At 41.0% G+C, this 26,682-nt stretch overlaps 1 protein-coding gene across 2 annotated transcripts in view; it reads right to left on the minus strand.

Moving 5' to 3' along the window:
• Positions 1 to 3,372: 3,372 nt before the first annotated feature.
• The window catches only part of LRRK2 (leucine rich repeat kinase 2), a 72,963-nt gene continuing 49,653 nt past the window's right edge, over positions 3,373 to 26,682 (minus strand). For both annotated transcript variants that reach the window (XM_037388193.1, XM_037388194.1), the window contains 17 exons: positions 25,970 to 26,124; positions 24,860 to 25,006; positions 24,515 to 24,706; positions 23,631 to 23,777; positions 23,203 to 23,303; positions 22,837 to 23,027; positions 22,066 to 22,226; positions 21,079 to 21,249; positions 19,121 to 19,221; positions 18,267 to 18,461; positions 17,049 to 17,242; positions 16,686 to 16,758; positions 15,682 to 15,866; positions 14,130 to 14,282; positions 12,871 to 13,079; positions 9,587 to 9,661; positions 3,373 to 7,643 (listed from right to left, as the gene is read on the minus strand). In XM_037388193.1, coding sequence (XP_037244090.1) covers positions 7,522 to 7,643; positions 9,587 to 9,661; positions 12,871 to 13,079; positions 14,130 to 14,282; positions 15,682 to 15,866; positions 16,686 to 16,758; positions 17,049 to 17,242; positions 18,267 to 18,461; positions 19,121 to 19,221; positions 21,079 to 21,249; positions 22,066 to 22,226; positions 22,837 to 23,027; positions 23,203 to 23,303; positions 23,631 to 23,777; positions 24,515 to 24,706; positions 24,860 to 25,006; positions 25,970 to 26,124 — 2,572 coding nt within the window. In that variant the 3' untranslated portion in view covers positions 3,373 to 7,521. The remainder of the gene's footprint in view (positions 7,644 to 9,586; positions 9,662 to 12,870; positions 13,080 to 14,129; positions 14,283 to 15,681; positions 15,867 to 16,685; positions 16,759 to 17,048; positions 17,243 to 18,266; positions 18,462 to 19,120; positions 19,222 to 21,078; positions 21,250 to 22,065; positions 22,227 to 22,836; positions 23,028 to 23,202; positions 23,304 to 23,630; positions 23,778 to 24,514; positions 24,707 to 24,859; positions 25,007 to 25,969; positions 26,125 to 26,682) is intronic.

Raw genomic sequence — 26,682 nt, forward strand, 5'->3', positions numbered from 1 at the left:
TTTTTTTCCTAGTTCGTTTGTTGGGGGGTGTGTGTGGGGGGGGGTTTTTTTTGTTTTTTTTTTTTTTGTCCTCAGCTCCAACAATGGGGATTGCAGAGTCTTCCAGCAGGACTGATTGCTCTGCACTGGCTATTTCTGAGCCCCTGCAGAGCCCGAGTGTTTGTGTCCCTTCCTGGGTTTAGCCGTAGTAGCTGTAAAACCAGTGAACTGAATGTTTTTTGGTGGTGGTTTTTCTTTTTTCCTTGCAAACTTTACTGTACTTACAAGGTGGGAGCATGTTTTGTCACGAGACTTTCCAGTTGCAGGGTGCTCAGCACGTTGCATCCACATGCTTTGGAGGAGAAAAAAAAAGCCGGGGGGGGGGGGGGCGGGGAGGAATGAGTTTTAATGCATGGATAATACTTGAAGATTACTGCTTACTGAAGCTTAATTACCTGGCTGGTAGCTGGTTATTAAAAGTGAGTATGAACAGCCTTGGTATTTAAAACTGAGCGTGGCTGCTGGGCAGGGCCGGCGGCCCAGGACTCCGGCTCGCCGCCCATTAGGGGCTGCTGTCGCTCCCCTTCAGCTGGGAGCCTGGGCTCTGGTGGGGGACACTTCTTTAAAGTTCAGAAATTCACTTTTCCAATTTTAAACTTTTCCAGATTAAGGAAACTCATTAAACCTTTACTTGCGCACATGTGATTTAAAAGCACCCTTTGAGTTTTGCCTCAACCTGACAGTGTTAGACTAATGCAAAAGAGCTGTTGCTGTAGCAGTTTTGGGGGGGCGTGAGGAGAGGGGAAATATTCTTCGTTAGGTGACCAGCATCACCGCAGGGGGACTGGATGGGCTTTCAGTCCTCCATCAGCAGCACCCAGAGAGCCTGGCCAGGGTGGAGAAGGGGTCAGCACTCCCTTACAGAGAGGACCCTCCAGTAGCTTGTCCTGATGGTCCAGGTGGAGTCCCTTGGACCTGGATAGTGAACCACGGGGGCAAATGGAGCACCCTGGGGTCGGCATCTCCTTAGCTGAGCCCTGGGCTGTCAGCCTGACTGCTTTGCCCGCCTGTGGACACCGTTCAGCAGACTGGAGTTTGAGCAGTGGGCTTCAAAATGGCAAAATTTACATGAGCTTTATGTGGGTGTTCATCAGGAAACGCTTGCAGTAACTTAAGAGAACAGTTAGTGTGCGGAACTGGTTTCCCCATACAATCGTGCAAGGTCTCACCTGAACGCCGTGGGGGTCAGTGGTCTCCTGGCTGGCGTGCACAGAGGTCTTGCTTCCCTGCCCCGGTGACAGGCACAGGGGAAGGTGCCCCAGCAGCCGTGGGCAGGGTGGGCTCCCACCAGAGCGCGGTGCATTTGCCGGGGGGCCGGGTGCTGCCAGGAGCAGCTGGCTTTGCCCGCCCTGTGCCTCACCAGCCCCTGGAAACACTCCTGCGCTGGGCAGGTGGCTGGGTTTGATGTCCCTCAGCCCCACACAGCCTTTCCTAAGTAAAACTGAGCAGGTATTTCCCTTTCCCATCCTGTTTTCAGGCTGTCGTGGATTTGCACGTACCCGCAGCAGCCAGGGAGGGGACATGCTGAGGACTGGGAGGGCTGCAGGGGGGCTGCTGCACGTCTGTCTGCAGCTTCGCCACACAAACCAGCCCACCCTCTGCTTTGCAAGCTGCAAATGCTGCTGCTCTTCCAAGGGCTCATCGCTCTGTGAGCAGTTCTGTAGCTTTTAAAGAAAGCGTGTTTATTGTGACCTCTGATGCTAAGGGTTCGAAAACAACGTTTCTGATCCTGGGCCTCAGCTCAGCTGATGTAAAGTTCAAGTTGCAGAGCGCAGGAGCCTGACGGGTGGTGTCTGCAGCGGGTGTTTCTTGCTGATCTGTGGAGAACAGATGTTTTCAAGGCGACCAAGGAGATGTCAGAGCAGGAAAAAGCAGAACTGAGCATCAGTGAGCTGTCATTACGGTATCTGCAGTGCGAAGAGCCAGGTGTTTCCATTGGTGCTGTGCAAATTGCTTTCTGCAATGTGAAGGCTCGTCCTGCCATGCTGAGCCCTCCCGGCAGGCTGGTGCTGTGCGGGCTGGGCTCTGCGGAGCTGCCCGGGCCTGGGGCAGGGGAGGTGGTGACGCTGTGTGACCCTGTGCGCTGTCACCGCGCTCCTGCCACCGCCTGGGGCTGACCCAGGGCCTGCGGGCGGCCCGAGCCCTTTCCTTTCCCCCTGTGACTAGTTATGGGTCATCCTTCCCTTGAGAAAGGACTTGTAAGGGCAGCGCGTCCTGAAGTAATTTTTTTTTCCTTTTCGCAGCCTCGTTAAGCAGGCCTGTGCAGACGAGGGGAGCGAGCCGGGCCTGCGGGCGCTCCGCAGCGGGAGCCGTGGCCTGGCCAAGCGGGGATGGTGGGGTGGTGGCCGGGCGTGCGTGGCTCAGCCGGCGATGGAGCAGGAGAAGCTGGAGCTGCCTCACCTGAAGCATCTGCTGGGGCACAGCCCCGGGCTCGGCACCAGTGACACGGGCTGGTGAGCCCTGTGCTCCGCCAGCCCTCGCTGCCCTTCCCGCTGCCTTCGGGAGGAAGGGAGAGCCGTCGGCGCGCCGGGGCGGGAGGTGTGGGGTGGCAGTGGCAGCACCCAAGCAGGGGTCCTGGCCGCCCGCAGTGCCGCTGGCGGGGCCGGCAGGGGACTGTGCTGTTGAGTGCTGCCACAATGCCAGCTTTCCTTTCTTTGGTGTTCCTCTTTCTCTCCCCTCCCTGCCCTTCCTTGTCTTTCCCCAGATGGCAAAATGGTTCCTGCGTGCCTCAGCCGCTGGCAGCGGGCCGAGCCCGCCGGGCACTACCCTGCCCTCTCCCAGCCGTGCTGCGCGGCAAAAGGCAGAGAGAAAACTGGTGCAGAAAAGGCAGAACACGGGCATCACTGCAGAGGATTTTAATTTCTTTCCCCTTTTCTATCCACTTGTAACTTTTCAGGTTATTGATGCTAATGGGCTGTGATAGAAGTGAATAATCACATATGCCGGGGATGTAATGTTGATTTTTAAGTCTCTCCTCACTAATTAGTGACAGCCTTTGTAGGGATTGACTGCAGCACTTAACAAACCTGCCAGGATTCACCTGCCACCTGTGCCGGCAGCGAGGAAAGCAAAGCAACACAGAAGAAAAAGAAAAAAAAGCTTGCTTTTACTTTCATTTTTATTTTACTAGAATAATATCATGACGGTCCTAAAAAAGCATTACTTTTTTAGAACAGATCTACTGGTGTATTGTGATTTTGAAGTAACTTTTACAAAATAATTCCAGTTTACTGCTCAGCCCATTAAAAAAAATAAATATAGAGGGTAGGTACCGGTCAGCATGAGGTCACCGCAGGGAAAAAAGTTGTTTCACAGTTTGGTCATTTTTTTTTTCAGTTTCATGACTTAATCGAACAGGAACTGCTGTAACTGAGGAGTCTTACGGAGATGGCTATAGATACAGGCAGTGCTGTCTTCATGCAGTACCTGCACAGCTCACAAATACAGTGAAGAAAGTTCTTGAAGCGATGTGCTGGAAAGTTCACTTGCATTTGCTTCTGAAGTTTTGCTAAATGAGGTTCCCCTTCACTAATATGACAATAATACATCTTGTGGGGTTTTATCTTCCTGTTAAAATACTGAATTTTAAAGTACAGGTACACAATAAGTATGATTCTCTGCTCTCATGCAATTATGCCACTCCGTATTTATAAACTAATAAAATTGTTAGATAACGTGCCTACCTAATAAAAACAAATTTTTGGAAAAGTTAACAAAACGGTACGCTAGCCAGCCAATAAATGGAATTTCTATTTATACTTGTTCAAAGGCCATGAAGAAGCTTTTACATAAGAGAACGTGCAGGTCAGTATAGTCCTGGGATGAGTTCATAATGGGGATGAAGAACTAAGACAGAAAAAACCAGAACAACCGCTGGTTCTCTTAAGACGGGTAATGGGAGCTGTTTCCAGATTTTTTTTTGATGAGTGATTTCTTAAAGGCCAGAAGGTAAGTGAGAAGAGGAATTGCTCATGTGCTTTTCTATTTTGAAAGGCCGATAGGAAAATATGAATCTCATTGTCTTTTCTTCATTCAGTGAGCCTCATTCTGTTCCCTTACTACTTTCTCGCATCTCTGGTATTTGAAGATTTCATCGTAAAATGGGTTATTAAGTGTTGCTCGCTCCAGGCAGATGGGTGAGGTTGTTCCGTGGCAGGGATGACAAATGCCTGTGTTTGGGGATGAGCTCACGCCCAGGAGGCCTCGCTCGCTCTCCCCCATTACGTGTCCCAGTTTTGCCCCAAAGTGGTGCATGAAGAAGTAATAGGATACTAATAATAAGGGTACATGAGGAAGTAGGAGATTTCAGAGTAAGAGGGATGCCAGGATATAGTACAGTAAGTACACGAAATCAGGCTGTGTAACTTGTTTACAGCGGAATTAACCAGGAGCTGCTTGTAAAAGAAATAAGGTTAAAATTAACGTACAGGTGAATCTGAATATGTAATCTATCAGCAAGCAACCAATAACAACAATGACCCTAATTAACAGCAATAGCACAGGAGGGGGAAGATAGCTCAGATACTGATTTTTTTTTTTTTTTTTTTTTAATCAAGCATTCAGACAACTTGCCTCTTTGTCTTTAGGCCTGAACCCCGGTATGCTTTAGCTGCGCAGTTCTGGGGAACATGGGGTTAATTACGTGTCCCAGCTCAGGTGTTAAGTGACTGCCAAACCAGGAGTGAACAGGCTCTTTTTTGAAGTAAGGGTTCTTTCCGTTTTCAGGTGCTGGATGCTGTCCTAAGCATACAGGAAGCATTACGTCTCTCAGAGCTTGTACTCTTACCTGGTCACATCCTGCTGGTTTCCAAGCAGCTCCACTAAAACCAAGCGGAAGATGAAGCCATGGATCTTTTTTTCTCCCCTTTCTCTTTATAGTTTGTCAGTAGAGATGTTGCCGGGAAAAGATTTCCTTACAGCGCAGGTTTAAATGGTGGTGGCACAGAAGAGCTGTTCTTCCCCTTGGTGGCACATCCGAGCTGGGAAGGGGATGCCAGTCCCTGGGGCGCTTCTAAATTGGACCCGTGCACTTGCTGCCTGCCAGCTCCTGGCCAAACAGTTGTGCAGCCACCTCCTTCCAGAGCTTTCCCGCACTCGGGAGACGCGGATGCTTTATTTGACGGGATATGTATGCCCTGTCACTATTCTTTCCAAGCAGCACCACGCTCAGCAGACAGGCAGCTGTGCAGCGTGAGCTGAATAGGGCTCAAGATGGCCAGAGATGCACTTAGACTATCAAATGGAAAAGAACAAGAAGCACCAACACAGATCTTCTCCAGATCTCTTCTTCTGGTGCTAAAAAGTATTTGGGGAGGGTGCAGCTGGATCACCGTGTTCCATACGGTATTGCTAAATAGTCAGTGGGTTACAACTGTTGGAGAATTTTACCCTTTCACCACTGATAATTCACAAGTGGCCAATTCAGTCAGGTTTGTAACGACCTCGTCTTTTGTGTGGCTGCTGTTGTCTCTCTTGTTCTTCGCTATCCCTGAAATACGTAACACATAGGCCCGAGTCTCAGCCTATGGATCATTCTTTTCCAGAGAACCTCAGAAGAGGTGAGTAATGACTGCAAGGACAGTACTGCTTACAGGTCACCTCCCACCTCTGAGAAAGGCCGTAAGGAACACTAAATAGAAGACAAACTGGGGGATGGAAAAGGGCCCAAGATGTGCACTATGAGATGGAGAACAAGCGGGAATGCAGCTGTGTCAACACAACCCACAGAACTGGGATCGTGCATCATCCTGCCCTAAGGGATTAAGCTCCACTAAAACTGCACACGAAAGCTCCTCCTTGGAAGTTCAGTGATCAGAAAGTAGACTCTGTTATTAACAAAGCAGGATTTTAATAAATGGTTTAAGGCTTACATTTCAAAATGACTTATAAATAATAATCACAATACATATATTCTATTTTTAAAAAAAGTATTCATTACAAGATATATTTTCTGAGTTATAAAATCCCATATAAATAGCAAATTCTTTTACGTATGCAGATTATAAGACATAAAAACCTGGGGTGTATATCTGAAAGGAATCCTGAGTATGCACTCAACAAATGGCAGAAAATAGAACAATGATACAGCTGGACACAATAAATACTGTTGTCCTAGTATATAGTTTCCTCAAAACTGTAAAAATGGAACTGAGAACTTTTTGGATGCTCAACCCTGTTCAGCCCCGTAGACTCAGGAAGGGCTCTGGATACTCCACTCCTTGAGACTTCAGGAGCACCCTATAGAACCTTTTGGTATCAAAAAAAAACCCCAAACAACAGCATCTGTTTTCTGGTGGACAGAAATAAGGCACTCACTCGCAGCAGGTCGGTGCAGGCTGTAAGAAGCAGCTTGGACTTAAGGCCAGAAAGCAGCAAAGGGCATCTCTTGAATGAAGATGTGTGGTCATAAATTCTGGTAGTTGTATGCGTAGGGAAGCCAATTCTTACACTCATCAAGGTTCCCGTGCTTGCCCCCAAATTAACAATATAAATTAAACGGAAACTTCACATGTTAGAAATATTGAAGTGGAAGTTCCCTTTTTTGTTTTTTAGATTGAGATAAGCAAACCAGTGAGATGGACTAAGTAGTAGCAGTCTGGCTTCAGCAGCATGCTGCTTGTTGTGTGGTTGTAGCAGCATTTAGATCTGAGCTTACACCTTGTGTTTTCTCTTGGCTTTTCGAAGTGAGTTGCACAACAGATAGGTGTGCATGGTAATGTTCAGAATGATGTGACTGCATCTCCTAGAACAAGGCAGACTGCAGTACTGCAAGAGGACACCAACTTGCAGAAGCCTGTTGGCCTATTTAAACTGAATTCTGAGATTTCCTATTACTGTAGCACAACTTCTTTTTTTCTGATCATAATGAAAAAATGTCCATTATTCATGGAAGAAAAAAGATTATTCTGCCTGTTTTCAAAGAGTAATGTAGTCATATGTTCCTATAAACACTGCTATTATATAAAATACAATATTTTCTTTCACATATGACTCAGGGTCATGAGCTCTGACATTACTAAAACACGAATCATCAGAGCAAACTCATACATGCAAACTGCGATAAACACAGAGGCTTAAATTTTGCTTCTTGTTACACGTCGACTCAGTAGAGATAATGAAGTAAAGAAAAGCCCTTTATAGTCTCCTGGCTTATTCCCAGTTTAACTGAGATCAAAACCCAGATGAACAACATTACACTGAAGTTGTTCCACGGCTGTTTGAGAGCACAACTTCACAAAGTAAACAACAGATGCACGATAACACTTTAGATTCAGAAATTCTCAGCAGTTTTCTGTCCTTTCAGATATTACAAATAACTTATCCTTCTTTTTTCTTGGTACCCTATGAATACCAACTGCCTCTTTCATGGCAATTTTCTTCCTGGTTTTCAGTTAAAAACACCAGCAAGGAGTAGTTGTAAATACTGCACAGTATGTTAGGATGAAAGACTAGAAAAGAGGATGACACTTGCAGGGTGACTTTTCAGTCCAAAGAAAGGCTCTTCATTTTTTCTGCTAATTCCTGTCTCATTTCTATATGTTTTTTCAGGTTTTGCACTTCATGGGGCAGGTTAATGTCCCACACTGACACGCAGGACTGTAGTTCTGGAAAATAAAAAAAACCAAAAATATTGATAACTGCAACGGTGATTCATTATTGCATAATTAGAAGTGGGTTTGCTTATCTGCTTATTTTTTAATTACTTGTAAATTGCCTCAGTGAAGCACGATGCTTAGGACCTGGAAGACAAATTATGTGACACTTTATGTGTGAGGTAATGCAGTTACGGGTTACACGCTATTTGCACCTGCACAGTGGTTTGGAATCCAGTTCCTAAACCTAGAGTGTACGGTTTAAAACCACTTGAAAAACCGTTTCTGGTGCCTGTGTGCTATAAGGTACTGACCTGAGCTGCAGCTGACGCTAGTACTGAAGTGCCTACATAATTTTCATCTATTTCCCTGAGCAGATATACTGTAAACGCTTACAAGACTCAAAACCCATTCACTATAAACTAAAAATGAAAACTGATTTTATAGGGAAGTGAGTATACTGAGAAAAGGTGACTTCTTCAGTCTCCCTTCATGCAAACTCCTCTTCGTTCATGGAGAATCTACGCTGCTTTTAGTGGAATAAGGATATCTGAGAACACTTGCATGAGTAAGGGCTCACAAACTAAGGCCCCAAAGGTACTGAGGGGCTCCGGTTCCTCTGCGTGTAATTAATGGCACTCTTAAATACAATAAAAAGGCTACAAAGGCAATAGATGTTCTTAGGGTCATAATCAGGGAATATCAGAATATCAAAAACACTGCTGTAAGTTTGATTCTTATTTTACTCCAGTCAGCTCATCTACACTTGCCACCCTTAACTTCATATACAGTCACTGCCACATTTTTAGGTGTCACTGAAACTAGGATGAGATAAAGGCGAAGAAGGGATTGACCAGAGCATCAGCTATTACTGTTATTAGAAAAACGCAAAGATGGTGATTTTCTGCCTTCCCATTCCAGCACTTCACCATCCTGATTGTCAGGAAGCTTCTGCTGTCTGACCTAAATATCCCTTGCTGTGATAGAAACTGGTCAGCCCTTATCCTACCCGCAGGGACTATGTAGAAGTGTTTATACCCTTGCTCTTTATTTACATATTTGAAGCCTATTATCATGTTCTCCCTAAGTTTTATTTATATTAACCGACTTAACTTCCTGCAACATTCCCTCACAGATTGCATTTCCCTCCTCTGGCCTACTCCTAATAGTCCAAATCATTCAGCAATGTCCCAAATGGATACGCTCCTCCAGCAGCGGCCATATCAGCACTCAGCAGAGTGCAGGAATTAGCTCAAGTATTACAGACGCCACTTCTTGATTGGTGTGAGAATGGTGTTTGCCTTTTCTGCAGCAACGTGACACGGCTGCCTCATGTCCAGCCTGCAATCAATTATAACCCTTTTTCTGCAGCACTGCTGTTTAAGCTGATCATTCCCTCGTGTTGGTACAATGAATTATCCCTACCTAATTAAGTTAAAGGTCTTGCATTTGTCCTTACTGACTTGTATCCTACTTCCTTCCAGACCATTTGATCTATTTGTCAAGGTCATTTTGAATTCTGATCCTGCCTGCCAGCGTGCTTGTGGCTTTGTCTTAGCTGAGAATTGTCTGCAAATCTGAAAAAGCACATTCACGATTCCCTCATCCACGTCATTCGTGAAAGCACTGAGGATTCCTGACCTAGCACAGACCCTTCTGGAAGCCCACTTGATACATTCTCCAATTAAACAATGACATTTACTTTGCAAATACGGATTTCCAGCAGATTATATACTTCAAACAGTGGCTTCCTTGGATCCATTTTGGGAAGTTACTGTTAGCTTGTATGGAGCCCAGAAATGCAAAAGATGACACAAACTATTATTAGTCTCAATAAATGTCTCAATAAAACTATATCAAACGGTGATCATCAACTCTCTACTCTCAGTGGGCAGGCAAACATAACGGTGCCTACTCCACTAATAATACAAATTAACAAAACACAGTTCAGGTACCTTTGTGATATTTGTCGTCTTCAGTGTCACTTTTATAGCAATATCCCAAAACCAGGACCACGTTCTTGAGACTCCCTTTTCCAAAGAAATAAAACGTCAAGTTTAAATTACAAAGTTCCCATTAAAATTAAAGGACAGAAAGAGTAGATGACATCATGCCACTAAAAGGACAGAAAGCAGAGGTCAGTCAACCTGCCTCTTTATTCAGAATCACTAACCGTGGAAAACCCTGACACGAAAACAATATAGTTCATGTCTCTGTTTAATGTAGGGGTTTATCAGGCTTCAAAGGCACAAGCACTGGTTCAGCCAGCCGGCCCATCGAACAAGCCTGAGAACAAAGCACCCTATTATATACCACAAGCAGAGGCAGCAGAGTCACAGGAAACAGATGTCACAGGGAAGGGACAGGCTGCAAACGAAGTCCCAGCGCAGAGCAGAAACAGTATGTGCCAGCAATCAGCTTGGTTACGAAGAAAACAAAACATTCAAATATGATACAAACTACCTAAAAGTGTTCCCAGCTACTGATGGCATGTAGGTGGGAAAGGAGAGTTAGCAGGGAAGTAGAAATAGGGGATGGGTCACGGAAGTTGCCTACTGAGTAACACAAAAGTCGGACTAGGGAGACGGGAGGGGCTGGATCACAGAGGGTAAGTTGAATGTGCCGGTGTTTCAGTATCAACTTCCTGCTGACTCCAACAGGACCCGTTTATAAAGGAATTGCAAGGTATATGGAAGCTGCTACACGTGCTCCCCACCCTACGGGCAGCACGAGGAGGGCGGCGACAGCAGAGGAGTACAGGAGCCAGCCTGCACCCCTGGGCCACCGAGGGTGGGGAAGGGAAGCCCTCCGCCTGCGGACACCCCACTGCAGCACTGCGCCCCACACCTCCACACACCTCTTCATGCACGAAGTCCTACACGCTCCCCCAGGGAACAGACGAGGAGGGGGTCAGTTTCCGGGCTGTGAACAGACTGGAGTATGGCTTACTGGGAAAGCCACAGTCTTGGAAGCACTGTGTGACCACACTGCGGTCTGTCCCCCACAGCACGTCCCTTCTGAATCAGCAAACGTTTCTGGTGGGTCCCCCAGAACTGCTGCAAGGTAGAGAGGGATTTTTTCCTGCCCTGTGGAGATTTGCACTACATTCTCCTTTGATACTTCTGTAAATCCACTTATGGTGGATGAGGGCTGGTGGGAACCATACACCACTTCTTCCATATTCAGATTTTCCATCATTTTCATTATTTTTCTGCAACCAGTCCTATTCATGCTCCTTACAAAAGTGACTGGAACTTAAGTATAATGTTTCTTATTCAGACTAGGGTCCTTTCTCACTATATACGGCTAAATTTCCACTTGCAAAATGATTTACATATAAATCATTCTCTACTGTAAAGTCTCATGTCTATTAAAAGTTAATGTGTTAAGTGAGAGAATTAGAAAAAGACATTTTATTTCCATATTCATATATGAACTACAGATAAAACTGATCTCTCAATGTCTAGCAATCTATTTTCCCTGAAATATTTACATCTGATTGACATTATATATTTTAATCTTAAATAAAACTATTTGATACAACAATATTTCCCGCTATTCTCTCATTTCATGTGAGCAATGACTTACTATTGAAGAATTGCTCAGCAGCCTCAGTGCCATTTTTACTGATACTGTGAAAATCCCAGTAGAAACAATGTCCTGGAATTTAGGAAAAAACCCAACCCTTATAAATAATTGCTGGGAAAAGATGATCAAAAGAAGAATGTATCAATCTTACTTTCCATTCTTGAGAATTGTGTAAATGCAGCTAAACTCTTCCTCTTGAAGTATTAACTTTTCTATACATAAAAATTTGATTAAAAATGTTGAGGTGACTAGGCACAAAAAATGTGAGACTCAAGGCTTTTTTAATCACACTGTATTATTCTATATAATATTACTGTCATTGATAAGGGAAAGTTGAGTGAAGCAGAAATTTTGTTTTCATAGTAACTATTCTTTTCAAAATGCTAAAAATAAAATGTCCCTTTATAGTACTAATATCAGCGATCAGGACAAGAAAGACTGAAAATGCTGTGCTAGCGAATCTGGACTCTACAGCTGGCACTCTTTAACAGCTGAGGACTGAACAGACTCTACAAACTCGCGGTCTCAGGCAGAGGCAAGTCAGGGGAAGACGAAGGTTTTTTGACTCACACAACACTGTCAAGCACTATGAGCTAACTGTAGCCTACGGATACCCCTGGTGCTAGAAAGGAAAAAACAGCCCCCAAATTAAGTTCATGATGGTAATAAGAAAGCATCTGCAGCCGGCAACTGTAAAGTTTGCTAGGAGGGTTACATTGTGCCTCTGAGTCTACAACGGCAGCTTCTTTTTTTGACAGCAAAGACACTTCAAATCACACTGACAAGGGAACTCCAGAGTTTTTTTCCAAACACAGTGGAAGGTGATGGGAATCCGCATGTTGTGCCAGAGTTTACTTTCTGAATGAACGTGTGTTTTGAGCTTACCACCACTGCAGTACAATGAACTTTTGAGCTGCTATGGCCTTTATTACTTTTGGGCTCTAGAGGTGCAGGAAAGGTACAGGTGAAAGAAGTGACAACAGTCAAGAAGTGCCCCATGCTCAACTATGCTCCTCTGGCTGTAATTACCACCAAACCCTCACAACTACTGTCTGCCTACAGCAGCTCGAAACAGCTGGCCCTGGTGACAGAAACAGCACTTATGTACAAGTCTGTGCACTGAGCCCAGGTCTGCAGCGCTCTCCCAGCTCGGCTGTGGTCTGCCTGTGACCCAAACCTAAAAGAACTATTCCTGAATAAGGATGGGAAAAGAAAACTAGGCAATAAGCAATTAAGGAAAAATTATGAAAACCTAACAAGCTCCGCAAACAGAAAAGCCAGAAATGTAAAACTTCAGACAGAAATAACGCAGGCAGACCCAGGCCCTGATGAAGACCGCTGGACAGAAGACGGTGAGAGCTGTGCTGAGGCACGGCACAAGGACCCGGTGGAGGTGGGGGGTGTTCACGTGCTGGTCAGTGACGAGCCAGGGAAGAGCTGCTGTTTTATGTGGGCGCAGGTATGACAGCCTGCTGGCGTTCAGCTAACACCAGTGTCTGACACTGGCTGAAGATGACAGTAGTGGAATAGAATGAATGAACAAAACATGGAAAATGCGTATCTGTTCCTGGAACGCCGTGTCAGACCGGACACAGCAATCCTAAACTTTGCACTGATTTCAAAGCACTCATCATACAATGATTTTACTTACCTAGCTGAGCTGTTATCATGACTCTAACAGAATCACAGAAGTTGTCTATAACTCGTACAGGGCAACGTGTTGATAAATCAAGCAACAAGATATGTCCTCCTCCTGTCCCGATCCACAGTGCAGTATTTTTCTGCAGGCAAATTGTCTTCACTCTTCCAGAATAAGCCAGTTTATGTTTTGATTCCTTGTTTAATTTTTCCATTTTGTCCCTACAAGTATGGAGAGAATTTGCATTAAAATCTGGTGGTACACTTTTCCACAACTGCTAAAACGAGTCTCTCAATACCAGCCTTCTAAACAATCATTCAACAAGACAAGCCACAAGAATCTCATGCTAATCAGTTGATTGACTTGAAACAAACGGGGATGAAAACTACTTGTAAGCCTACTTCTAAAACTACTTCTAAGACTTCTAAGAGCCAGCTGGTCTGCTTTATTTAGGAGGCAGGTATACTTCTCTGTTCTCTCCCAGTCTGCAGGAGGATGATGTCACTGCGAAGCGGGAGAGGCACGCCTGGAGCTGCTCCTAACCTCACCATGAAAATGAAACGGATGTGGCACATTAAGGAAGAGGACCAATTTAAACGCAAATGAAAGTTGCCATCACTATTAATAAAACTCTCATCTCCTACTGAATCTGTGCACTGGCAAGGTGTGGCATGTGAAGGCACGGACCCCAAGTCAGTGAAGAAGTGACAACTTTTATTGCGTACATAAATGCTGGTTCTATACAATCACTTATCTACCCAAGTTCTGCTCTGGAACGTGCCTACATGCAGCAGAGCACCTGGGAATTTGTCTACATATAGCAAACCAGTTGCTAATTACCACACACTTGCGGTTTCACTGCCAAATGTGGCCGCTTATCTGTATGCTAACAGTTCTGCCAATTCAGACTTGTTTCTCTACAAGGTCAACTTATTTTTCACCCCTTACAGTGAGAGAAGACATTCTTACTCCAGGGATGCAGGAAATAACTGGATTCAAAAGCATTAGTATCTGAAGGACAGCGAAAAACTCTCTTTTTTTCTTGAGCAGAGTTAAATGAATCTTCTCAACATCACAGAAAAATTGTGAAATATAATCACTGAGATTCTACATGAGATCTTCTGAAGTTCTAGGCCAAAAGACGGGAAAGGAATTCCACATTTGGCCAAAGAATTCCTTACCTCCAGCAGGTTAAGATACTGTGCTAGAGAAGGCAATCTGATATTCAGCTTTCTATGCATCATGCCATCAATCTGACATAAAACACTTACTTCAGAAAATGTGCACAGTCAATTAGTTCAGAAAGTTTTTCCGCCTTCTTGTCCCAGATTTCCACAAAATGGCTGTTTTTCTTGGCCAAGTAGATGGATTTGTCTATTGCTATTGAAATAATGTTTGCATCACTGTAAGCATTATGACAGAACCTGGAAGAGAGAAGAACTCCAGTTAGATGCACAGAAAAAACGTAGTAGAAAAACTTGACTATCATGAGAGGGGTTTGCTTCCCTCTGACTCTTACAGACTCATGCAGCCTTAAAACCGAACTGAGCTGGGATACAGCTGGATGGGTTTGCTGTAATATTCCTATAGTTTGACATAAATTCTCACAGTAATGGAGTTATGATGATGATATCCTTGGAGGCACATTAATGCCCCAAATCTATTAATAAATCTTTCCCATCTATCTTCTCAAATGACATATGCTCCCATCATAGCAAGGCAAACTCCACCTTTCTCCTGACATTCTTTCAGTGTTTGGAGACATTCAATAATTCTCACAGGGCCCACTAGACCATAAAGGGTCACTCAACACAAAGATGACTAAACCTAAAAAGCAGCAGTGACATTTAGCTCACCCTGCTCTGCTCGTTTCGCTTCAGCTGACAGGCTTTTTGACTGTTTTCCTCCACATATGAATTTGTGTCTCATGCCAGATCTGTGCCTGCATGTATCAAAATATTATTGGTCCTGTAAATTAACAGTTAGCTTATTTCACTGACTCTTCATCGTGAAGAACTGCTCAAAATCACGAGCCCCTGGTAGCAGACACTCAGTAACACTGCTGCTTTCCCTAATGATACCTGGCTGTGACAACTTTGTTTTCAAAACTGTATAGAGTTTTTGCCCCCACAAAACTCAGATTATTCCTGTGACATATTTTGCATCTTGCCATTGAACTGCATTTTACTGAACTTTTAGTTTCTTGCTTTATATTAACACGTTATCTTCCAAAGCAAGTTAATTTCCCAGCATAATGGTATCCACTAGTGTAAAACCAAATACGGTTTTCCCTAGTCAGGAAAAACTTCTCTTAACTGCAGAGCAGGATTTGCCCATGTGAGAATTGTATCAAACACTCCAAAACCTCCAGTCTCTAATTTCCAGATAATGAGAAAGTCGGATCATACATGATTTAACTATAAAGGGCAAAGATATGCACATGTATCAGACTGACAAACATGTAAGGACAAATACTACGCTAAGTATGTGTGTATAATTCTAAATAAAGTAAACGGGGCCTGGACAAATGTAATTGGGGGAGAAAAACCGATCAGTTGCATTTATACACTTTCTGAATAGATATTGACTTCATAAATCTTTATATATGCACATCCCTTGTTTAAAAGCAGCAATGAATAAACACTACTCAGTGATCTTATTTTAATGCACATTGTATTCTGCCTGTAATATGGAAGGAAAAGAACAGAAACAAGAGAACTCAAAGAATGAGCTCTAGAAGAAGACATTACATCAAAGTACGGCCAGAAATCTTTAATGAAACAATAAAAGAGCCAAGTAATCTCTCTTATAAAAAAAGCTTACAGTTGACTTGTCTTTGTTTCAATGATTTTTTGAACAGAGAAATCACTAGTTAAGGCAATAATCTTTGTTCCACAGCCTCCCCAGATTATATTTTTTTCAGGTAAGTATGAGGATTCATTTAAGCACATCAGTGGTGTGTTAACATTTCCTATAGTAAGTATCTTCAAAGGTGTGGCGCCTTTACACTGCAAGAAAAAAATATAATCTCTGTTAGAAACAAGGAGTATAAAGACACTGAGAAACTGTTAAAACAAGGCCACACAGCCTGCTGAAATAAATTTACACAGCCAGATTTTTGGAACCATTATCTTATCTTTCCAGAATGTTAGAGACTGAAAAGCACCGTAGTCTCACTATAGATGTCCCACAGATATCCGTGTGCGTGAGCAGGAACAGGACAGAGCTGGGATTGATACTTTCTGCAACCCCCAGTGCAGTTCAAGAACTAGATGGAAAGTCACATGTATCCCTTGGAGACATCCCACACTGGGCCAATATTCTGGTTCTACAATGGATTGCAACTTTATAACTCCTCTAAATTGCCTATGGTCAGGAGCTAACCCTCAGGAACCAGCTGATACAAAGAGCTCCCAGGATTTCTTCCTCTGTTCTGTGAGTAGAAAACCTAAACAAATATTGTCTTTTTGAGGATATCTAGTCTATCAAAATTTAGTGTGAAACAAAAGAAAAAGAAGCTATAACTGCATAATTAAAGGAGATGAAAACCGTTAGAATACTCTTCATAACAACCATTAATATCCCACTCTAGTCAGTTTGCCAGGACTTTCAGAGTCCTGTAATGAGAAACAATTTCCAGCTCTTAACTCTATGGGTTAAAACAGATATTGTAAACCATGTGCAGTTCCTCTAAGACAGCAGTAGAAAATTTTGAGTTTTAGAGAAGCAATTAAAAAATAAGCTGCATGAAATACAGCTACTATTGGTAGCTGCTTTACATATTACTGATAGCATTTCATAGAACAGACAGCAAAGAACAGGTCTACCTTTACTGCTCTGTCTTCAAAAACTGCCAGGCTGCCATCAGCTGTGCCTACCAAGAAGAAATTCTTCTGTTTGCTGAAATAAAATAAAATAATGAATTCTAGAAATGCCTTGATCAGCTAAGAAAAATTTAAATGAGTAGCCTCTAGTATTTCGAGAGTTTCACTGAATCCTAAAAGCAAATACAACCACCCGTGGTCAGGAATGTAGTCTCCAGATACACTGGGTGCAAAATTAAGTGAAAATACAGGCAAAAGCAGCAGTTGTTTGAACAAAACTGCATGAGTTTACAGATATAATTTTCTAAACATCTGCTTAGTCCTATTTTCAAAATGTAACTCAAAATATTTAAAATTCATTTATACCTTTGCTTTGAAAGAGAATTACAGTATAAACAAGTGATGGAATCTGACATTTTCTGTAGACGATGCCTTCTTGTTTCATCATCTGTGTTAAATGCCCACAGAGAACCAGACTGGGTTCCTGCTACAATCCAGTTTTCCTTCTCAGTAGAAAGGGTCACTAAGGCCAAACTTAAAATTTTACTATCTGTAATATCCTGAGTGAGGAAAAAAAAAAAAAAAAAAAAGAAAAAAAACCCCTGGTTATGATTTCAGTAAGGGTAAATGCTAGTAAACTACTGGTAATAACAATAAAGTACAAACTTCACAGACCCTGGACAGAAACCAAGGCGTAACCTCCCATTAAGAAATCGAATTCCCTGTTAGCAGAATACACCTTCAACTGCACCATCTATCTTTTAAAGTGCTGGAAAGAACACCTAAGACAGAACACAGGAAAATCTCTAAGCTGAATGTGGAAAAAATATGTTCTCTCTATTCTAATGAAGGTCTCAAAGCCATCACAGAATTAAGCAAATGGAACTACACTGCAATATATGTTCAGTTTAATTGCTAACAATAAAAGTACTGGTCTAATATTTCTTTTTCTCATTTTAGAAAAATAAGCCATAGAATTTATACCAAAGCTACCGATTCAAATATGTCATGGTCAACAGATGGCAGACGGAAATATAACTTAACTTTGATGATGAGTCACACTCAGTTCTGGCACACGTTCACTGCATGTTAAGCCTGGGGAAAACCTTTTCTTTTTTCTGATGGCACAGGACTGGGATGTGCAAATATCAAATGAATAGAGCTGGAGGGATACACCCAAAGTGGTACAAAGACGTGGCATCCATGGGAAGCGAGGAATCAGTAAGAGACTAGCTGGATTGTTAGGGGAGGTAGATATAACAAGGGCTGTATAATTATTCTTCCTTATTCTAGCCCCTGTGGTAGAAATAGCTTCCACCTGAGTGGAAGAAAGGAACCCGGTAGTGGAAAGACAGTATCATGAGAGAGTCCAGGCTGGATGGCAAGACGAGAGGAAAAAGCAACTGCTTTTCTCCTTGATTTCATGGATAACAGCGATGACTCATTTATAAGCAATCTTTGTTCTCTCAAAGCTTAGCTTTCCAGAAGTAATAACCTGCTGTTAAAATGCAATTAATTCTTCCGAAATACATTTGGGTGCAGATTTTCTAAAAAATAAGAATAAATGGCAACTTTCCCACATACCTCACAAGTATGTCCATCTGTATTTAGGTTAACAAATGAAAGTTGTGCTTTTTCTGTATTGCCATTGCCTATCCAGACTCCTGCCTTCTTGCAGCTTTGATTGGCAGCTACCATGCACTCTGCTGTTGATGTGCTGGGTATTGAAATGTACCTCATCAAACAGATAAGCTCTGCGGAATTCAGGATCTCATAAACCTACGAAGAAAGCCACAATTTGCACATGGTAATAACAATGGCTTGTACAGCGATAAAAAACAAGCAATGGATAACAATGTTTTATGGAATATGGACGTGGTATCTCAGCAGGTCTGCTAACTTGTATTACCACTATTAATAAGCAAACTTTGTGCACTGAGCAACTCCATGCTGACTCTTATTTTTCTGTTAAAATTTCAGGAAGTCAATGGGGTTAAGGTATGTTTGAAAATTTCACCCATTTCAAAGAGCAATCTGATGTGATAACAGACAGCAGGTTTCAGATTCACACCGCTGTTCCTCCTCTCACATGCACGGAACAGTGAAGGTTAACCACAGGGATACTATACAACGGTCCTTTTTGCATAGCTTTAGTAAAGACCGTGAATAACCTGAAGCCTGTTTCACTATAATCACTACACAGCAACACAGGGGAAAACAGCACACTAAGAATAAATGGTTGTTAGATTTGAATGGAACAGTTTGTCTTGGATGGCAAGAACAGGCAGTATTTCATGGCTGTTTCAGTTCCAGAAAGAACAACAGAAAAAACCCTGTGCCTCTCAATAACTTCAAAGTCCCACTCCTTTGCAGAAAAAGCCCAACAACTTTGTAGGATTATCCATCACAACAACACAAATAAACACACTAAGTAATACCTGGGAAGATGTTGGTCGTTCCTGAGGGTTTTCCTTCAAACACTTTTTAATTAAATTTTCAACTTTAGGCCAGGGAGCACACCCGTACTCTTTGACAGGATCTAAAATATAAAATTAGATAACTTCTTAACCAGCCTTTACTATAGTTCAGAAATGAGACTTCTGAATAACTTTCTTCTTATTTTAGGAATTTGTCTAACTTCTTACAGAGCTGCTCTAAGAAATATTATTCTCTTAGGTAAAATGTCAGCATGAACAGCTTGGAATTGCTCATCTGCCATTAGTTGCTAGAACATGAAGTGCTAGAGTTGGAGTTCTTTTCTTTAAAAGCAGTTAGAGCAAATGGATTTTGCTTTAACTTTTTCTTTAATGTCTCTATACCTGGGACTGAATCATATATGTCTGAGCTGTGTTTTGATTAATGCTGACCATTCAAGGGCATGTCATTTCAGTCTATAGTCTTTTCAATCCCTGTGAACATTTTTTCCCATTTATTCTTCTGTATTTGGACAGTATATGGAATACAGATGAACTTCCAATAAAATATATCATACAGCGTTTACCAGATATGGAAGTTTAAATTTCCACTCAGTGCTTTAAATATGTATCTTATGACTATAGGTGCTGAGCTCTCGAAGAAAAAATCACTCCTGAATAATGGTGCCTGTGTTACTTTTCCTTTTAACTCATCATAACCCACAGCAGTTATTCCAGTCCTACATTAGACAGAGGTAACATTAATGATAAATACCTGCAAATGAACACAATCTGTTCAGCAAATGGTAGGTATGCTGTTTACTTGTGAACACAGCTAGCCCCTTTTTTGTTGGAAATACACAAATCATGTGCAGGTGCACAAATGGAACTGTCCTATCTCCAGAAACTAATACTTCTGACTATTTCATAGGGCTCATAATACAGAAAACAGCCAAATGGACAGTTGCACTCAAGAGGTACTTAGTCTTCAGTTCATGGGATGGCCTTTTCAGGGATGGGGTTTAAACTGTCTGAGCTATGAAATGGACTGTGCTCCTTAAGGAGTAGAAAATGTTATAAACTCTCTTGTTTCTCTTAATGGAGAAGCCATGCCAGATTAAGTGGTATGGTTGCTTCCCTTTCCTGCATGGAGTAACTTTTCAGTCTTAAAGAATGTTTCATGAGCATATCCACTATTGCAGGGCAATAAATAAGAACGCCACGTTAAACTTGTGGTACCATAAAAACTCAACAGCTCTTCACACAGAAGTTGCCAAATACTGAGTCACATTGTCCAGCTGACTACATCCCGTCCAGCCTGATAGTCTGTTTAATTTTCCTTCCAGGAGCCAACAACTAGATGTTGTAATGCAGATGGAGCATGAAGAATGTCATGTAGCTGAGCAGGGACTTGACACTCTTGACAAGATAATAGGAATTCCCTTTTAAAAACCTTTAGGGGTGGAGGCTCTTCTAAAGTAGTAGCACTTTTTTTTTTTAATATTTCAAGGGGGTTTGGAAAGATTTTAAGATATGCAGCTTCACAATAATGGGTATTTTAACATGATGTATCAGGATCAAAGAACAGAAGTGGAATTGTGTTTAACTCAGTGCATGATATGCATTATCACAGTAACGTGTAAGGGTCAAGTCCAGACATGGTATTAGAAGGCACTTCAGAAACACCCATTTTAGCTAGATCTGGATAAAGTCCCAAGTATACAAAACCTTTATTTCTTTTTAAAGGGAGCCAGATAGATCCCTTGAAATTGCAATGAAATTATAATCAATGTGATGTTGAATAGACACCTATTTCAAGACTGTATGAAATTCAGAGAAGCTTCTAAAAATTGCTGTTGCTTAGTCTTCTTCTCTGATCAATGTCAAACGTCAGACACAGTAAAACATGAGAGGTGTTATTTTTGGAGGAGGCAGGACAACTGGTCCATTTTAATGTTAAAACTTGAAGGAACAAGTCATACCTGGTAACTTTCCTTGTATTGCTAATTCATCAAATTCATTTGGAAACTTCAAGCCTTCCACTATTCTACCTCCTCCTGTTAAAATGTCATAAAGCAGCAAGCCAAATGAATAAACATCAGCTTGCTGATTGTAAATAACATTTCCTCTGGCAACCTCTGGTGCTCGAAATCCTGCAAAAATAAATCATTCGTTAATAGTTATTCATACCAAGATGAAGCCATCTTTATCGTTTTAAGAGCAAACACTTATTGATGAAAGTGTCACAGGAAGTAAACCAAAAATGGCACGCTATTTCTGGGCTGGCGATAGTTTGCACGTGGCAGATCTCAAAAAATATCAGCCATCAGTATAAAGAAAGAAGACAGTACATCAGTTACAGTGCTCCTGCACCATTACATGTAAAATAATTAATTTATCAATGAATACTGAAAATGAAGGGCAAGTCTGCAGTCTTTACTGAAGGCCTAAAATTTAACACTTGAAGTCACACCCTCATGCACAATTTCCAAGAGCTAAAGGCACTTTTTGAAGTTGTTAAATTGTTCAGTGCTTTAAAATGGATGCTAATATGTTCTCTCTAAAGTCAGGGAACACTGCAGGTATTTATTGCCCTTAAAAGAAATTAATACCTACCTATGCATTACTGAAAATTAAAGTGACAAATAATTTTATCAGTATAATTTCACTATCACAATAACTGTACTAAAACAGGACAGCAAAAATATTGCAATGAATGTATGCGATTTAATTTGTTCTTGTTTCAAACCTTTAGTATACTCCCTGGTTCTTCTAAAAGGGGTTAAGACATGAATAGGAAGAAAGGCCAAGAGGTATAAATCTGGCATCACAACTTGTAATATGACTAGGACTGTATTTTGTGATTTTGACTAGAATATAGATTTAAGTTACTTCTTACAAACTACATAAAAAAACATATTAGCTATTTTTTGGCATAACGCACTGTAAAACAAAGCATTTTTCCGTACCTGGTGTGCCTTCAGAGGTTTTTATTCCCATTCGGCAACAATACTGGGCAATGCCATAGTCAGCTATTTTTGCAATAACAGCTGAATTGGGATATAGGGTAAAGAGCAACACATTGTGAGGCTTTAAATCACGGTAGATGATCATTGCTGAATGCAGGTACCTGTTAATCAAAAAACTATTTATTGAAAGCATTCATAATTCAGGGACGCATCTATACACACATACTGAATGCATTATTCCCACAACAGTGAATTGTGCTTTCAAAACGTCAAACATCACCAACACGATACTGCCTTATTGGATATTGACTTCAGAATTGTTCTGAAATGCTGTTTACTGATACATAAACATTGCAGTACCAAGTCTTATCTGAAGTTGTCACTGGCACTTTGAAATCTGAATCTTAGAAGTTTAAGCTTCATTGGTCCCTTTGCAGGTTTTGTCCTGAGGACGTTCATGGACTTCCAGAACTTTAAAAATGCACTAAATTAATTGCTTTGACATTTTAATAAGAAATCAACAATCACATAGAAATTCCACCCAGAGCTCTTGCTATTTTTCTATTTATATGAGCACCACTTATTAGCAGAAAAAAAACAGGTAGCAAAAGTTTGTGTCATATATCAGCTAATCAATCATTAGAATAGGAGCATTTGTCTGACCCAGGGAATGTTCTGCTTGAGATATAAGAAAATAGAAGCTTTTCATTTGCAGTAGATCCTACTTGCAGCTGTACCCTGTTTTTACAGCAATGTAGAAGTCACACTTGCCTTAAGCCATCAGCCACATGTAGAGCTATTCTGTGCTGAAGTGTTCTAGTTAAACTTGCATTGTCTTGTTGAAGCAAACGATCAAGAGATCCTTTAAGGGCTAATTCCATCACCAGCATACGGGGACGGATTGCAGCAGCCAGCAGAGACACTAAACTGGGGTGATGGAGGTGACAAAGCACTGCAAGCTCCTGTAAATTGTAAAATCAGATGAAATAATGCAAATAGCATAATCTCTGTAACTCTGAAGTAAACTCAGAAATTTTTCGGAGTGAAGTCTTACAATTTAGTTAAGCTTTTTAAGCTCTTCACTAGGGTTGGTATTCCAAGAGCAGCACTAACAGAAAAAAAGGCAGTATTTCTTACTTGTCTTAGGAGCCTGAGGGAAGTATGTTTATTGAAAATCTTTACAGCAACCTCTTCTCCACCATAGGATGCACGGTACACAGATCCAAACCCACCATCACCTTTTCAACAATAAAATTGAGAAGAGTATTAAAAACTAAGGGATATCACCATTTCTCAAAAAAATAGCTGAAAGTATACAATTTTAAAATGCGTGGATCATCTACTGTGTTAAGCTTCCTGATCGGTAATCTAAACACATTAAAAAGTGCCCTTAGCATACACGTTAATGCAAAATGGAAAACTCAATAACCTGAAATTCAGAATACCTTAAAAAATACATTGCCACAGAAAAGAAATCTCTAAAATGTTTTCCATATGTTGCAGAACTGACTTCCATAGATTTGTTTTCATAAGGTCTGTAAAAAACCCTACAAAATAATGCCTACCCAAGAGAAATTCAGGAGCTTCATCAAATTCCAGGTCATCATTGTTCAACATTATATCTCTAGGCAAATCAGCCAGTATCAGATCAGGAGCAATTTGAGCTATTGGAATGGTATGTCTTGGTTGATCTGGATTTACCAAAAGGTCACCTAAGAAAAACAAATGAAGTAATTACAAAACTCACAAGGGTAGTCATCATTCAAAAGGCACTGAAAGGTACATGGATCTCTGTGAGTGCATATGATCAACATACCTAAAATTAAATTCATATATGTGTGTATATATATATGTACGCACATACACAAGCATACACGTACATATATATGGAACAGCATAATAATTAAGTTTGCCATTCAACTTAATGTATCTTACATGTTTAAGTATTTCCAAGATTCTGTATATGTACCAATCAAATCTGAGAGCAACTGCTGTTATACAACACCAAACTAACCAAGAAATTATCATTCTGTCTATAAAAAGAAAGAATTCTGTTAGTATGTAGAATGTAATCCTGAAAATTACCTTTTAAATTACTGCTGTACGTGGTCCAGCCAAAAGATCTAGTATCAGTTTTACTATGTGCTGGATTCAATTCCATGTATGAAGTTGCATTATCAGTATCATCAGTAAATGATTCTTTTCATTATTGCAATTTATACATGACTATATAGAGAGGCTGCAAACTGCCCCATATTCGACACTTACACAGATGGCTCTTACATTAAAAAAAAAAGAACAAATTGGTTTTGACTTATATTGTAATTATTTCTTACAGAAATGAAGTACTTTTAAATAATGTGAAGTACCCAAATGTCATAAAGGGGATGTCATGTAATATTTATCTACATACATATGGACCTCTATATACCTCAAATGGCATATATACCTTCTTCAGCTTTTTTAAGTAAGTCATCAAGTAGTATTTTTTGGTGTTCTTCACCATCCTGAAAGCTGTACAGAGCCCATTTCTTCAACAGTGTTTCCCCTTCACCACATACATCTATATCCAGCAAACCTGGAAACCATTCTTCCATAAGAGAATCTATGTGATCCACAACTTGCCCCAAAAGGATGCACCCTTTAAGAAACAAAAAGAGGGAAATTACAGCTTTAATCTGCCATACTTGTAATTACAAAGCTAAACTCTACATTCCAAAGGCAAAAGCACAACAAACCAAAATACCAAGCTGTAATCAAACTGGAGCAAAAACCAGGCTCAGGAATAATTAACCTTTTCTGCAAGAAGGTGCTGTAATTTTCAAGAAGCTGTCTGGGTTGTTGTCAAATGCTGCTGATTCCACTAGACAATAAGCTTCAGGAGACCAATTCAAGTAGATGCCTTGCCTCCAATACATTCTGTTAGGACGAAGAGCTCGCTCTAGAAAATACAAAATTAGATTAAAAATCTGATCGCCAATATGAAGGTCATATTTTAAAATATTTGGAATAATTCATGGTAGTTTACATATTTAATTATAATTGTAGGTTTATGCCTACCCAAATAACAAATAAAATAAAGGCTACATCACTGCAGACAGAATAACCCCACAAAAGCTGAATAATACATCAATTGGTATATGGTTCTGTAAGGCACATCCACATACTCAATATTTAATCAGACGGTATGTCACATAGCAGGAGATGCATGCAGGGATTACAGAAACACTTAGGTACTTTCAGAATATCTTATGTAACATATGAAATAAAGTAAATTATTTAAACTTTTCCTCTATCACACACTCATGAAATAGCAAGATGCGACTGGAATTCTATGCTTGGGAGGGAATTGAATGCCAGGAGAGCAGGCAGTTATAAATCATATTTGTAGAGCATTAGCAATGCATATTTTTCATACTTTACTTGTCACTAGTATTCATAAATTACACATTAAAAAAAACCACAGATGAATGAAATGGCAAAGATCACCAGATAATTCTGTGCTTTGACAGGAGAACTACTGGAAAAAAATCAAAGACACCTCCTCCCTCCCCTTCCCCCTTCTGATGAAAGCAAAGTTCTTAGACTTTCATAAAGGAAGAACAAACAAACCTGAAGAAAAGCAGTTTGGTTTTCTGTGGAAGATCTATTCTTTCCTATTTGAAAGAATGTGAAGGAGAGAAATAGGTTGCTTACAACCTTCAATTTCTTTTGCACACCACTGTAAAGATCAGGCACTATCTGTTCCTGGATATTTCTAAGTTACAGAAATGACCAGTGTTCTTTTTCTCATATTTGTGAAGTGGCCAGCAAAACAATGTGGGGTATTAGAGCTTTAACATGCAGGTATTGGCATTCAAAGCAAACATGCTCACTCTTGCTTTTGAAGATAAAAGGTATGTACCTCTTCCTGATAGCATGTAAGGTGATATTTCAAGCAACCTGTTGATCAGCCTGGACCAAAATCCCATAGGAAAGTACGGCATCTCATAAAGCCTGATGATAATTTCTGAATTCTCACAGTGGGGAAGCTCTATAACAGGCCTGTGATCAGACAAACTGAAAGAATAAAATTTAATAGTGTACTTTCTTCCAAACTGACTGATGAAATACATTATTTATTATGTAAAATATATTATTTATTGATGAATGAATGATTAAAATGATCAGGGAGCAGACAGATAGTGTATTTGCTTATTCTGTGTGCTTGTGCTAGAGTGAAGTTCTGCTGTAATTTAAACCCAACAGAACTTCACTAACTTTGAAGAAACTCTAATCAATGCAACCATGCAACACTCTCTCCATTAAGCAACATAAACATTATTAAACACATCAGGGAAATCTGTAACTCAGGCAAAGCAACTGTGCTATTTGCTTCAGATAAAACAAAAAGATTGCATCCAAATTCGTAACACTTTTTTTGTGACCACATTTAAGAGCTAGACTGTTTGGAGGAGATATTGCCTCTGAGTAACTTGACTATGATTTTCACTCCAAGCAAACAGGCTACAGAAATTCATGGTTATATTTTATATTGCCATAAATATCTGTAATGCTGGCACACTGTAATGTAAAGCCAAATTATAATTTTCCTGCTGTAGTCTCAAAGCATGGCAA

This window comes from Falco rusticolus, chromosome 5 (assembly GCF_015220075.1).
Source record: "Falco rusticolus isolate bFalRus1 chromosome 5, bFalRus1.pri, whole genome shotgun sequence".
Classification (NCBI taxonomy): Eukaryota; Metazoa; Chordata; class Aves; order Falconiformes; family Falconidae; genus Falco; species Falco rusticolus.